General features: G+C 36.5%; 1 protein-coding gene across 14 annotated transcripts in view; it reads right to left on the minus strand.

Annotated features, from left to right (window-relative positions):
• The window catches only part of BBX (BBX high mobility group box domain containing), a 278,769-nt gene that overhangs the window by 70,823 nt on the left and 193,804 nt on the right, over nucleotides 1–14,142 (minus strand). For all 14 annotated transcript variants that reach the window (XM_036850548.1, XM_036850546.1, XM_036850547.1 and 11 more), the window contains 2 exons: nucleotides 8,745–8,940; nucleotides 4,630–4,697 (listed from right to left, as the gene is read on the minus strand). In XM_036850548.1, coding sequence (XP_036706443.1) covers nucleotides 4,630–4,697; nucleotides 8,745–8,940 — 264 coding nt within the window. The remainder of the gene's footprint in view (nucleotides 1–4,629; nucleotides 4,698–8,744; nucleotides 8,941–14,142) is intronic.

Raw genomic sequence — 14,142 nt, forward strand, 5'->3', positions numbered from 1 at the left:
TTGTCAATGAGCAGTAATATTTTAAAAGGAATCTTCTTTTCTAAGCAGTAGGTCACAACAGCGGGTTTAAAATATTCAGTAAACTATGTTATAAACAGATATGCTGCCATCCAGGTTTTGCTGCTCCACTTACACAGCACAGGCAGAGTTGGTTTAGCCTAACTCTTGAGGGCCCTAGGATTTTCTGAATGGTAAATGAGCACTGGTTTCAATTTAAGTCACCAGCTGCATTAGTCCCTAACAAGAGAGTGGGTTTGTCTTTTGAAGCCTGGAAGTCAGACATTGACTTCTCCTCCCTAGATATGAAAGCCCTAGATGGCATCTTCTTCCAATAGAAGGCATCTTCTTCCAATAGAAGGCTGTTTCATCTACACTGAAAATCTGTTGTTCAGTGTAGCCACCTTCATGAAGTATCTTAGCTAGATCTTTGGGATAACTTGCTCTAGCTTCTACATCAGCACTTGCTGCTTCACCTTGCCCTTTGATGTTATGGAGATGGTACCTTTTCTTAAAGCTCATGAACAGAGCTTTAAGAGGCTCACAGCCTCTGCTGGCTTCAAACTTCTCTTCTGCAGCTTCCTCACCTCTCTCAGACTTCATAGAATTGAACAGAGTTATGACCTTGCTCTGGATTAGGCTTTGGCTTAAGGGAATGTTGTGTCCGGTTTGATCTTCTAACCAGACCGCTAAAACTTCTCCATATCAGCAATAAGACTGTTTCACATTCTTATCATTCATGTGTTAAATGGAATAGTACTTTTAATTTCCTTCAAGAACTTTTCCTTTGCATTCACACCTTGGCTGTTTGGTGCAAGAGGGCTCACTTTCAGCCTTTCCCAGCTTTCGACATGCCTTCCTCACTAAGCTTGATCATTTCTAGCTTTCAATTTAAAGTGAGAGACATGTGACTCTTCCTTTCACTTGAACACTTAAGAGACCATTGTAGAGTGATTAACTGATTTAATTTCAACATTGTTGTGTCTCAGGGAATAGAGAGGCCTGAGGAGAGGGAGAGAGATGAGGCGGAGGGGGGGCTGCTGGCTGGTGGAGCAGTCAGAACACACACAACATTTATCAGTTAAGTTCGCTGTCTCCTATGGGTGTGATTTGTAGCACTCCCTCCCCAAATTACAATAGTAACATTAAAGATCGTTGATCACAGACCGCCATAACAAATATAATAATAAGGAAAAGTCTGAAATACTGCAAGAATTAACAAAATGTGACACAGAGATACGAAGCGAGTAAATACAGTTGAAAAAATGTTGCCAATAGACCTGCTGGATGGACGCAGGGTTGCCATAAACCTTCAATTTGTAAAAAATGCAATATCTGCAAATGCAGTATCTGCAATAAAATGAGGTATGCCTATACATTTATTTTGGTTCTTTAATCCATAAACTCTTTACTAACAAACACTGCTTTTTAAAATTTATCCCAAATACGTAACACATTTCAATGTACTCTGGGTATAAAGAAAATATAGGACTGATCATTTATGTGAAAAAGAATCAAGCTATAAATGCAATTTTTATCCCTTTTATTCATCAGAGACACAAATTACAGAACCAAGCTTGGCTTAATAACAGTAGCATAGGGACTTCCCTGGTGGCACAGTGGTTAAGAATCCGCCTGCCAATGCAGGGGACACAGGTTCATGCCCTGGTTCGGGAAGATCCCACATGCCGCAGAGCAACTAAGCCCATGCACTGCAACTACTGAGCCTGCGCTCTAGAGCCCGTGAGCCACAACTACTGAGCCCACATGCCACAACTACTGAAGCCCACGCGCCTAGAGCCTGTGCTCTGCAACAAGAGAAGCCACCGCAATGAGAAGCCCGCACACCACAAGGAAGAGTAGCCCCCTCTTGCCGCAACTAGAGAAAGCCCGTACACAGCAGTGAAGACCCAATGCAGCCAAAAAATAAATAAAATAAAATAAATTAATAAAAAAAAAAAAATAACAGTAGCATATAAAAATGTTGACCTGATAACGCCAAAAATCTACTGTGGCAGATTCAGAGTTAATCAGAAGACTGAGAAAAAAAGGAGAAAACTCAAACATTTTTCTTGTTATTATTTGCTCACTGCTATCTCAAGAACATATAATTTCTCTCTGAAAACCCTAAGAGCACATCACATGTAGATCTGGAAAACTGTACGGGCCAAAGAAGCTTTTAACCTGGAATTTTACTGTTCCCGTAACAGCAAGCCTCTCTACCTTCTAGAATTGTTTTTAAAAATACAGCTATTACCTATATTAAATTTTCTATATTAAAAAAACAGAGTTTTGAGGACTTTTTCTTTGTGATTAGGTTTTAGACTACTGAACAAAGGAAAATCTCCCTTTAAATAAAATATTTCAGAATAAGAATTTTCTCATGGCATTTTAAAAAGCCATTACGATTAGACCTCCTCTGTGGCAGAATTTTTGTAAAATGTCACTTTATTTGACTGGTCCTACCTAATAGTATACACAGACTTCACAGTAATTGTTCCAAATGTCAGAAGCATGAAATTTCTGTACTTCTCTCCTTATCTCATTATATTTATAATTTTCTTTTAAAAATATAAGTATGTAGTCACTGTATTTGTCATCTGCCAATGTACATAAGCCCCCAAAGTTCTATGACCATGTCTACATATTTGGAATAAGACATTGCATAGAAATTAGGTGCTAAATGAAATCTACTGATACCTATGACATAAACTCTCAAACTAATTATATTTAGAGACAGCATTATTTTATACAAATTTTGCTGCTTTATTATTTCAGTATCTCAAGATTATTTTCAATAATGACCTAAATATATCTGAGATGAAAAGTAGGGATTATGAAGAAAGAGTTGTATTCTTAGAAGTGGTTCTTAAAGACCTAAGTGCTGGCAACTTCTTCCTTAGCATAAATTCCCTTCTCCTGTATGGTTTACCTCTTTAAGCCATTTAACTTTATTTCTTTAGCTTGAGAACTTTCAAAACAGTTCCCCTTCATCAGAAATGGAAGGCTGACCAATGCATGGTTTAAACTGCTTGTGTCAAACTCTGCTGTCCTTAAAAGCTGTGAGAAGAGCTATTTACTAAAAAGAGCCCAAGAGACAAACTTTAATCAAACAAAAAAAAGTATTCCTTTCTTTGACTAGCATTTACAGATAGATAGCATCTATCTGTAAGTTCTTAGATGTTTATTTGTTTACATTTTTTCCTGAAAGTTAAAAGGAATGCTAACAGATATTGGGAAGAAAACTCCATTATTATCTAATCTGTTAGAAAAGATGATACTGACTTTCACAATACAGTGTATTCTTGGAAATCATGAGTCAGACTGTGTTGAAAGGTCAAATGCGCATTATTACTCCAACGTTCACCTGTGGGAACATGCTTGGGATACTCTACACCCAAGTGAGAGTTAGTCTGATTGCTATTAGGGAGCAGCCATGTGTTAGAAAGTAAAATGATGCCAGAGAAGGCTATTGTGTGCGGAGGTACAAACATGCTGAATAATGAGTATGCAAAGGTACAAAGTGACATGTTTACTTTTTCTAGCTAAAGATTAGTACAATGTAAATAACTATCAGTCCACCAAATTTACACATTTATTGCTACACTGAATTGAACAGAAATAAAAAGTTAAATCAAATTGAACATATGGTCAACTACTATGGATCCCCAATATAAACTGTAAATAATAAAAACCTTTTGTGATGTAAATATCTTATGTGGTATCCTCTAAAACGATTATCTGAATAGACTTCAACTGTAATCCATATAGCACGCACACGACTTAAAAAACAAAAGAAAGAAAGAAAGAAAAAATATATATATATGCAATAAAATTGCTATTTTGTCCTAAATAGCAACTCTGGTTGGGGACTGAAAAACTTCCAGCTCAAGGACCTGAGTTTGGTAAAATAATATGATCTGCAGGTCACTGCATCTGGCCTCTGTTAAATGGGTCTGGAAAATAGAGGAATTCCACAAATGCAAACTATGCATGGCTACCAGATACTACCTGCCTATCAAAACCATACTTAAAAATATTTAGCAAAAACAGCCCAATAACAATACAAGGGAATAAAAAATGAAACCAAGGTCATAAGGGCCTGGGTCTCTTTTCATTTTCCATTTTAAAAAATAAGCAATCTTGGAATGCCATGTTTCCTGATTTTCAAAAACAGGAGTTTGAATTTATTCAGGTACCAGAGAGACTGACAGTTTCATGCTTTTTTTAACTCTCATCTTTTCACTAGCAAGTCTAATGAGAACATCACAAAAGCAGAGAATGTTATGAATAGAATGAATGAATCATAGGATCCACCCTATGGACCCCATGACACAGTCATGGCAAATGCTAATTATCTGTACATTGCAAGTCTTAACTCCTATGCTCAGGGAACCTCAAAATCTGCACCTGACTTGTGTTTGTGTCCTTTTGGGTTTATGTACCCTACTCTGTTACCCTCAAGGCACAATATAATGCACATAGAAATCTTAATGAAAACAATTAAAAGCAGAGTTTATTCATGAGCTGTAAAAAGTGAAACTGTAGAACTAACAGTGTGAGCAGAACACAAATGTCTGTGTTCTCAACCCCCAGCAGGAGCACAGTGGAGAGGGATGAGGGACCACTTACCTCTGGTGTACCAAGAGCATGTTCTCCAGCTAAAAGCAGCATGCTCAGGCCTCCCATTTGAGTAGGATCTAAATAAGTCAAAAACAAGTAAATCATCAATTCATAACCATGAAGTACATATAATCCAGAGTCAAAAAAGAATACTCACAAAGACTAGCAATCAGAAATCCAACAGAACCACATGTAACTTATTACAGAAAACTTCTGAAACTCTTTATGAAGGAAAAACTTGGGGTACATGTGCTTAGTACTCATACTTTTGTGGGCTTTTTAAATACTACTGTTGTCCACCATTCCAACAAAATACTTTCTTCAATATCACAGCTGTTTATAACATGAATTATCTCCTAATGTGATGCTTCTTTCCTTACTGCATGGCGAGTTTGGATGGATTTTTTTTTCAACGAAAGAGTGCTTATACTTGTCTTCTAAGAAACTCGAGATTTTGTTATTCTCAAATTGTTATTTCTGCCACATGATATCAGGGCTGATAAAAAGAACAAGGCCATCAGAGGAACTAGAGAACAGGGAGATATTTTACAAATGGGACTCCAAAAATCTAGTGGGCTTTGTTCAAATATTCTTTCTTTAAAACTTTCAAAAACAAATTTAAATTAAACAATGATGTATTTATAACATCTTAAATCTTAGGGGTACAGTTAGGCCCTTCCTTGAAAGGCCTCGAAATACCTTTAACATTGAAAATGAACCCTTTTTATACTACCAAAGGTCTGTTTTCATTCCTTCAATAATCAACAGAAAAAGAAAGAGAAAATGAAAGCAAACTGGTAGATCTATGACCCAGGATTATATCTAAACAAGGAAAGTACAGACAATAAGACACCTATAGACTTTAAGGCTGTCTTAAATGAATTAAATTTCAGAACTTCAATGAACTAACATATCTGAAACTGCCTAAGTCAGTGCTTATCCCAGTGCATATTGGTCCTCAATAAATGCACTTTTTATTTTAGTAATCTCTCTACAATTCAAAATGAGGATCGGGCATAGTGTTGCCTGAAGACATTAAGGTGTCTCTCTTCTCTTTCTTTTTTGATTTTTTTGTTTAAAGATATGCCCTTAAGTACATCTTTGAATACTGTCTGTCTCAGGAACTCATGAAGCAACTCTGACTACATCTTACATACAGTCAAATTTTTAAAAAAAATTTTTTTTTGAAAAAAGAATCTGAGGGGAAGGAAGGGAGGGAGGGAGGGAGGGCGGAAGGAAGGAAGGAAGGAAGGAAGGAACGGCTTAGTAGAGGGGAAAAAAATATGTCACCAAACAATCAGGTGGTCACAAAACAGGTCCATATTGGAAGGTAGCCACGTAGGAATACACAGAGGAACATGAGCTGGTTTGCTGAAATAAGACTCTTTGTTGTTGTTTTAAGAGTCCATCCTTAATTAAATGTTAAGTTTATGAACTATTTTGGCTGCTAAAAGAGACACGTAAATCTATTGGCAAATAAAAATCGGAGAGAGAAATGAATTTAGCAGAAAGTAAAGGTGTACTTTGGTTCTTTGGGCAGCTAAATACTTTTGCAGCTGCCATTCTAAAGATCAGGAGGCTTGCATAACTGCATTCTAATAAAGATAAAAATGTGTTAGTTCAAATTATAAAGTAAAATAGGAACATACTTCCATGATAATTTATTTAAGTTATATACCAATATGACTTTGCTGTATAGATACTAAAACACAGACAAGAAATCATCATCTTTTATATTAATTTATACTTATATAATGTTATTTGGATATATCAAAAATATATTTATATAAATAGCATGCTTTCCCTTCATCGAGAGGGCTTCTACTAAATTAAATTCTACATAGCCTTCCCTCCTTGGAAATCATACACTTGACTGCTTTGGGGTTATTCAAAATGCAAAATGTCATGTGACAAGGACTATTGGGAAAACAAAACAAAATGAGATTCCATGTTGAGGAAAAGCATAAACTGGCCTCTAAAAGCCCTACAGTATCCCCTAGATTTAAACAGCTAAGCACCATGTTTCAATTAAAGGCAAATTAATTTGCTTTCATTGTGTTAAAAAGGAACATCACACCAACGTTATCCACTATACACTAGCTTAACAAGGGCTCTGATCACGGATTTCCAACATCCGTCACAGGCCCTTATATATAATGAGATAAATGCGAGAAAGTTGTTTTCCTTCTTTCCTGTATTGTGCTTAAAGAATGCTGTTTTTAAAAGCTGACTTGTAGGGGCTTCCCTGGTGGCACAGTGGTTAAGAATCCGCCTGCCAGTGCAGGGGACACGGGTTCGATCCCTGGTCCGGGAAGATCCCACATGCCGCAGAGCAACTAAGCCGGTGTACCACAACTACAGAGCCTGTGCTCTAGAGCCCGCTAGCCACAACTACTGAGCCCATACGCCGCAACCACTGAAGCCCGCATGCCTAGAGCTGGTGTTCCGCAACACAAGAAGCCACCGCAATGAGAAGCCCGCGCGCTGCAACGAAGAGTAGCCCCTGCTCACCGCAACCAGAGAAAGCCCGCGCGCAGCAATGAAGACCCAACCCAACCAAAAATAAATAAATTTTAAAAAATAAAAAATAAAAGCTGACTTGTAAATATCCTGGTTGAAGTCTAGGTCCCACTTTGAATTTGTAGGTATAACAGGTAGATTAATAAACTGTCAGAAACGGTGCTACAGGCAGACATCTTTCACTGCTTTCTGTAGTTTATCTACAATTACTTTTGGTTTTTGAAGAGCCACTGTGTCCAAAAAAAAAAAAAGAAACCCTACATAGACCAATCTAGATTTAGAACTGGGAGAAAAAGCAATGGAAGATAAATGCTAATCAAAGGAATTTATTTAGAAGCCAGTCATAATATCCTCTTATTTGGTCCTGATGATAAAATGTTTTATAAGAGACTCTTACTGACACAATCTGGGGAGTCTAGAGAGCTCACCAAGACTACTATCAAGTGGGTTGAAGCTAAAATTATACAAAGTAACAGCTAAAACAAGGACAGATTTCTATTCTGATTCCTCTGGGATATGCAAAAGCATCATTTTGGAAGCTCACCTAGAATTATACTACAGACACTTACATAACAATCACCTGAAGACTTTGTTCCCCCAGAATGCTGCCATTGCATCAGACTGCATTTCTTAGATTTATATATGACATCACCACACACTTTGTTATACCATGAATCACACACTGCACTGTTAAATCTCATTAGGCCTACTGGCTATTAAAAAACTGAAGTGTCATCACAATACTGCTTAACTTCCATTCCCAAGCTTTCCATTTTGCAAAATGTTCAGAGCTCTCATCTTAAAGAAAATTTGCTTGTAATAATGAAACAGGAACCCTATAGCTCAACACCAACTTCAATGCTTGCATCCTGCCCAATCTCCCTATTTCATCCCGGAAAACTCCTCTCTTGATTACGGTATTAGAATAGCCATGGAAGATAGAATCATTTGCAGGGTGAATATAAATGCTTTATTTCATGGTAATAAATGCTGTAGCATTCCTTACCACCCAAAGAGTATTAAGGTCTCATAACAAATGGGACCATCTGGAATGTTAAATTTGCCTGGCCCGTAACAGGAATGGGGGCCAGAGAGAGGGTAGGATGGAAATTCCCTCTAAGAAACAGCTGTCAGATCCATCACAGATTTGTGATGGATGTGTTCATACTCTTGGCTTCGATGTTTAATATCCTCAGATAATCTACATAACTGTGGTTTTTTAGGTATCCAAGATAACTAAGATGCTTACTGGGACACCTTAATACTGTGCATGAGTGTGTAAGCTATTTTGTTACATTATAAAATTCCCTGAGCTCCTGACAATCTCCACATTACTGTCTGCTTTTCCATAATGTCAATGTCAGGAATCCACACATATTTGTAATGACTCAACCACTTGGTCTATACCTCCTTTCTTTAACTATATTACATATACACATTCTATGTATGTTATACTCCAAAGCTTTAAGCTATGCTGCGTATTTGCCATTGCTTCCTATTGGTTAAATTTTGCTTTTCTCTCTCTTTCTATTATCTGTTAAAAATACTGCCTAAATGAATTGACCTGTTCTTAAAGAACAGGTGAAATTAGTGTCTAAACTCACCAGCCATCCCAAAGTTAAGCTGAGGCATTTCTTCAGTCTTTGCTTTCTTGGGGCTTGGCAAGTCTCTTGAAGAGTCAGATGGGAAGGCCCATAGTTTCTTTCGTGGATTGACAGCGGATGTTGGGGATTTCACAGGCTTGTTTGTGGTAGGACACCATTTGTAGCCAGGATTTGCTTTCATAAATGCATCTTTATACTATAAATAAAGAATAGATAACATATTTTAATTAACACATAGATTGAAAATGTTCTAGTACCTTCACCTTACTCCTCTATTTAGATAATGAATGAAAAAAACACTTTCAGTAAGTTCTTTCCTTGTAGAAGAATGACAATCTCAGTACAGGGCTTTAGAGCTAGGACATGAATTTATCTACTAGAAAGTTCATTTGTGGGATGAGGGTTCAGAGGCAACACATTTTGTATCTTTTAATCCTCTTCTTTTTTTTTTTTAGGATCCAAAAAGTTACCTGACCTTGGTAGAGAAAGGGAGTTATTCGTAATGTGGTGCGTAAAGCAGCACCTATTTCAAAGTAGGTATCAAGTACCTTACAAAATGTGAGTCAGTACCAGGGCCAGTAACTTGATTCTGCTCACTGCTTAATTTGCTAAGTATGTTAAAAATTAAATCTGTGCTTTACTGTACAGGCAAATGCAGGGAAACCTAACAGAGCAAAGTAATCAGTTGTGGGATAAAAGCACCAAGATCACGAATGGGAAAAGGGGAACAAGGTAGGGCAAACTGATGCAGAACTTTTTAGTTCTTTGAAGATGCAGGGCCATGTAGAAGAAAGAGTACTGGATGCAGAGTCTGATGACCTGGGTTCAAAACCCACCTCTGCTATTATCCAGCTGTGGACATTAAGCAAATTGTACAACCTTTCTCAGCCTCAATTCTTCCATCTAAAAAGTGTAGCTGCACCTGGTAACATCCCAGGGTTTTGTAATGAGCACATGTGATCTCAAAAGTGAACATGCTGAGAGCTGTGATGTGTGATGTTGCAGATTAATCCATCACAAACTGTATGTCTTTACTTGGAGGTTTCAGACTTCACTGTTAATATCTTCCTTTCTCCTTCATTTTTCTGTGGTTTTCTCTCTTTTCCCCAACTCGGCCATTTCTTTCCCTTTCCTGACAATAATTAAACAAAAATGTATTTCTTGCTATTCATGTTATATTGCCAATGGTTATGTTATCTGATAAAATGTATTTTTCATGTATTCTTCAATGATTTTATGTTATATTACTGCTAGATACCTTATTTAATTAATACAATTCTTTCAGTCCCCTAAACTTGCTTTTTAAAATGGTCATTCTGTGTGTAAAATTAATTTAGTGTAAGCTCAAAATAGCTTTTTTATCTAACTCATTAAAGAAAAAAAAGGTTCCTTTACCCTTAGTGTAAGAAAAGTATATGTAATCCAACTAACAAACTTTTTCCACCACTTCACTTTAAATCATATAAATGAAAATTGTACTGTAAATAATATAATGCAATGTTAGTAGTCAATGGTTTAGAATCATCCCAAAGAATCACCCTTAATTCAAATTTTCTAAATAATCAATTTTTTTTAACTAAAAGCTGTACATCTGCATATTGATACATAGGTACATGAGGAAGGAAGGTAAGCGTAAAAAACAGTAAGATACAGTTCTACTTTTCCTACAAAAATAATTAAAATGGGATACAAGGCCAGATGCAAACTAGAATTTACCATCACATAACAGAATAAATTTGGAGGTATCAATGTAATGTAAGAGGTACTCTATCCCAGCACATTCACATGCATGGGGGGATATACATGTTAAGCTGAGGCAGACAAATAGCCTCGCCTGCTGTCTGGAAGTGGAAAGTGACAAATGATAGGGTGAGATGAAAGCAGCAGGCACATGCATCATTATTTTGTCCCAGCAAAATGCACACGAGCTGGTCTGTCAGATGAACAGTCATTTGGACAAAGGTCACCACTCTATAATGTAACAAAAGACTATCAAACAAATTAACACATTTGTCATAAGAAATTTTAAAAGTTTTGGGTACTTTTGGTGGTTTTTTAAGAAAAAAGTCCCAATTCACGGATGGGACTAGACAGATGGATGTCACTAGCCTTCAGGTTTCTTCTGTTTCTTAGGTGTCCCCTTCCTCCCCTCCAATGTTGTCGATCTGCTAGGTAAGATCTTTCCCAGTAAATATTACATCCTTTTCTAAGAATCACTTGGCAATTTGCTTTGATGAAAATCAACATGTGTAGTGAAAATGATAATACTGTCATTCTTATGAATGAATTATTACCAGCATCAACTATTTTTAAAAGCACTGATGGTATTAATAAAGGCTAGCTTAAACTAACTTATGATGTGGAGCTGTGCTGAAGATAACATAAAGCAGTGACAATCACTGACCATAAACATCTCTTTCTCTTGCACTTATTCTACCCACCCACCCACCCACCCATATCCATCTCAATACTCTGTGAGGATCAACTAGGTGACAGACACTGGTTAGACACTGGGGGCTAAAAGAGCATAAATTAGAGTCTCTGCCTTCAAACTGTTTACAATCCACAACCAGTAATCAAAATAGTACTTCTTCTTATACATGGTCCATGGACTTTCCCCTGGCTCAGGCATGAAAAATGGTTTTGCAGAGGGTCCGTAAAAGGGGAAGCTACCTATGTGTTGAAGAACAAAATGCAAGAGAAACGCCTGGAGTATGTGAGGTTTTATGGAAAATGGTGACTGAGAATTCACTATGAGGGTCAATGCTCTATAAATGTATTACAATTTTAACCTTGCAGATTCTTAAACTCGATGTAAAACAACATTCATTAGCTCAATCAAGTATATATTTGAGCAAAAGGGTTAAGAATGTAGGAGACAGAGAAAAGAATAACACACAGCCCTTGTCCTTAAGGAGTTTAAAGCTTAGATGGAGACGCCATAAATTCATGAAAAGACATACAGGTCAACACAAGCAGTGTATGAACACCAAGTGAGGGCGGAGGCAGGAAGAACCCTCAGCGTGTGAGGATGTCTGTCCTTGGAACTGGGCTCATCATCAATCACTTGCTCTGATTCAGCTATAAGAGACAACAGAAAGGCTTAATCATTTGTTGTGATGAGGTTATTAGGAAAGGGATTACAGAGAAAGCTGAGTAAGGGAGAAATGAAAAAAGACTATATATAGTCTGAAGCAAATAGCTGAGTGAAAGTATTAGCAAGCTGGTCAACCATGTGGGCAAAAATCCATCAGCACAGGACTGAAAGGACCAAAGAGACAGGCCCACCCATCCAGATCCCCAAGGCAGGGCTTTCATGCTGGGGGTGGGAGGGGAAGCTCAGTTATCCTCCAAGAACATCAATCACAGGCTACTGGCCCTATCTCCTAGGTAACTAGCCTCCTGCTAAAACACTGATTTTTTTAAATCTCCCATTAATATAAAAATTCCTATTTTATTTTATTTTTGCAAATTTCCAACTGATTAGATAACCTAAGTAAACTTACCTTATAGGCACAGATCCTGACTTACACAAGATGCTTAGTAAATGCTGGCTCCCTTCTGTCCACCCTCAACTACTACCACATTTCATTCGCAATGATAATACATCACTGTTATTCAATAATGGTATTAAATACATACCCTTTGTCACAGTATTCTGTCTACTTCATATATGACAATGGCATTACTATACACCAAAAGACAACACTCTATTATGTTAATCTTTAAAAAATTGGGTCTCAACATTACATACTTTTGCAGATCATTTATAAGAATGGGAAATCTGATTCTTAAAAAGCACCTTAAGGAGAGACGTACTTATTAACTGTCTTCCAATTGTCTGTTTCTAATTGGAGGGGAGGGGATGTATCAAAAAGTCCAGGAGTATTTCTAGCTATTATTACAGTCTAGATCTTCTCAACAGAGTGAAAGAGAATGATAACCCTGATGAGGTCCAGTAATAAGGGACCCTGGGAATATCTATACAAATAAACAGAGCTGATTCTGGTACAAATATGTGAAATATCACCATGATAAAAAAAAAAATCTACCAGAATTATGAAGGAGAGATTACACAGGAATTATCTGATTTTTAAAGAGCTATAACACACTTTTAAATCTTAGAACTCTGCAGGGGGCTAAGTGAATCCCTAGCATAATAAATTTTGAGACAGCTAATGAATTTTGAGACAGCTGTACTTTTTCACATTGGCAGGCAGAAATCACATTATACAGGGTGGAAGAGGAGAGGAAGATATTTGAGAAGTGGCATTAATCTGTACTTCCTTAGTTTTAGGAACTTTCCCTCACAAAACTTTAAAACTTCTCATTTAGATCTGAATTCTTCTTACTAGATATTTTAATAGGAAGGAAATTTAATTAGACTTTTATATGACAGAACATTGAATTAAGTTTACGGTTCCAACAGAACAAAAATATTTCAAATTATACATTAACCTATAAAACTTTCATGTTAAAGCCACTCCAGTAAAAACTATACACTTCAAAAAGTGATTTGAATAAGTGACCAGGGAATTGTTTGGTTCTCTTGTAGAAAAGTCATAAAGGAAAAACTGAGTTGGCTACAGATACGGTTGCCTAAATTGCCTGTAAGGATTACTGTGGCAACGGTAGTTCATTTCCACGTATAAAGTTTTTTAAAGGACAATTTTACTCCCTAATTTGGGTAAGGAGGAGAAAGTCAGTTTAATCAGTTAGCACTATTTAAACAGTACCCCAAATTTCAGAATTTCTTTTAAAATGTAATTTTGGTACATTTTAAAAGGTAGATAGGGATCTGGGTAAGAAAACTATCTACATTTCTGAAAATGTATGAATAGATAATTCATGTTAACTAATTTGAATTGTAAAATGTTTTCTTTAAAAAATGTGTTTGCTTAGGTTTAGTAATTTCCTTAAACACTTTAAACCTTTTCTTTAAAAAATAGTTTATGGCATGAATTTGCAATGTTTCAAACAGTACAAAAGTTAATTTTTACCTACATCCCTTTGAATGACCACAAATTCCAAAGTAATCAAGATTTACTGTAGGATACTGGAGTATTAGGTCCCTCAATCAATCCAAATATTAACATCTGAAACCAATACCAAAAATTAGTTTTAAGAGACTCAGTTTAAATCCTCAATATGTCACTCACTATGAGGTCTATTTTTTTTATCACTAGCTATGGGGGTCTTTATAAAGTTCCTATAATTTTATTTGATTTGAATATTTAAATGGTAGTGTTTACTAACAATTAGCAAATGGATTGATGTTTCTGAAATCAAGTAGTTAGTTCACTTAATGGAACATCTATTTTGTTAGGGATTATTAATCACATTGGACAGTATCTGCCAAGTTGGGCAAATGATGCATTTTAGTTTTGTTGATTCTTGT

Source organism: Balaenoptera musculus, chromosome 4 (genome assembly GCF_009873245.2).
Source record: "Balaenoptera musculus isolate JJ_BM4_2016_0621 chromosome 4, mBalMus1.pri.v3, whole genome shotgun sequence".
Taxonomy (NCBI): domain Eukaryota; kingdom Metazoa; phylum Chordata; class Mammalia; order Artiodactyla; family Balaenopteridae; genus Balaenoptera; species Balaenoptera musculus.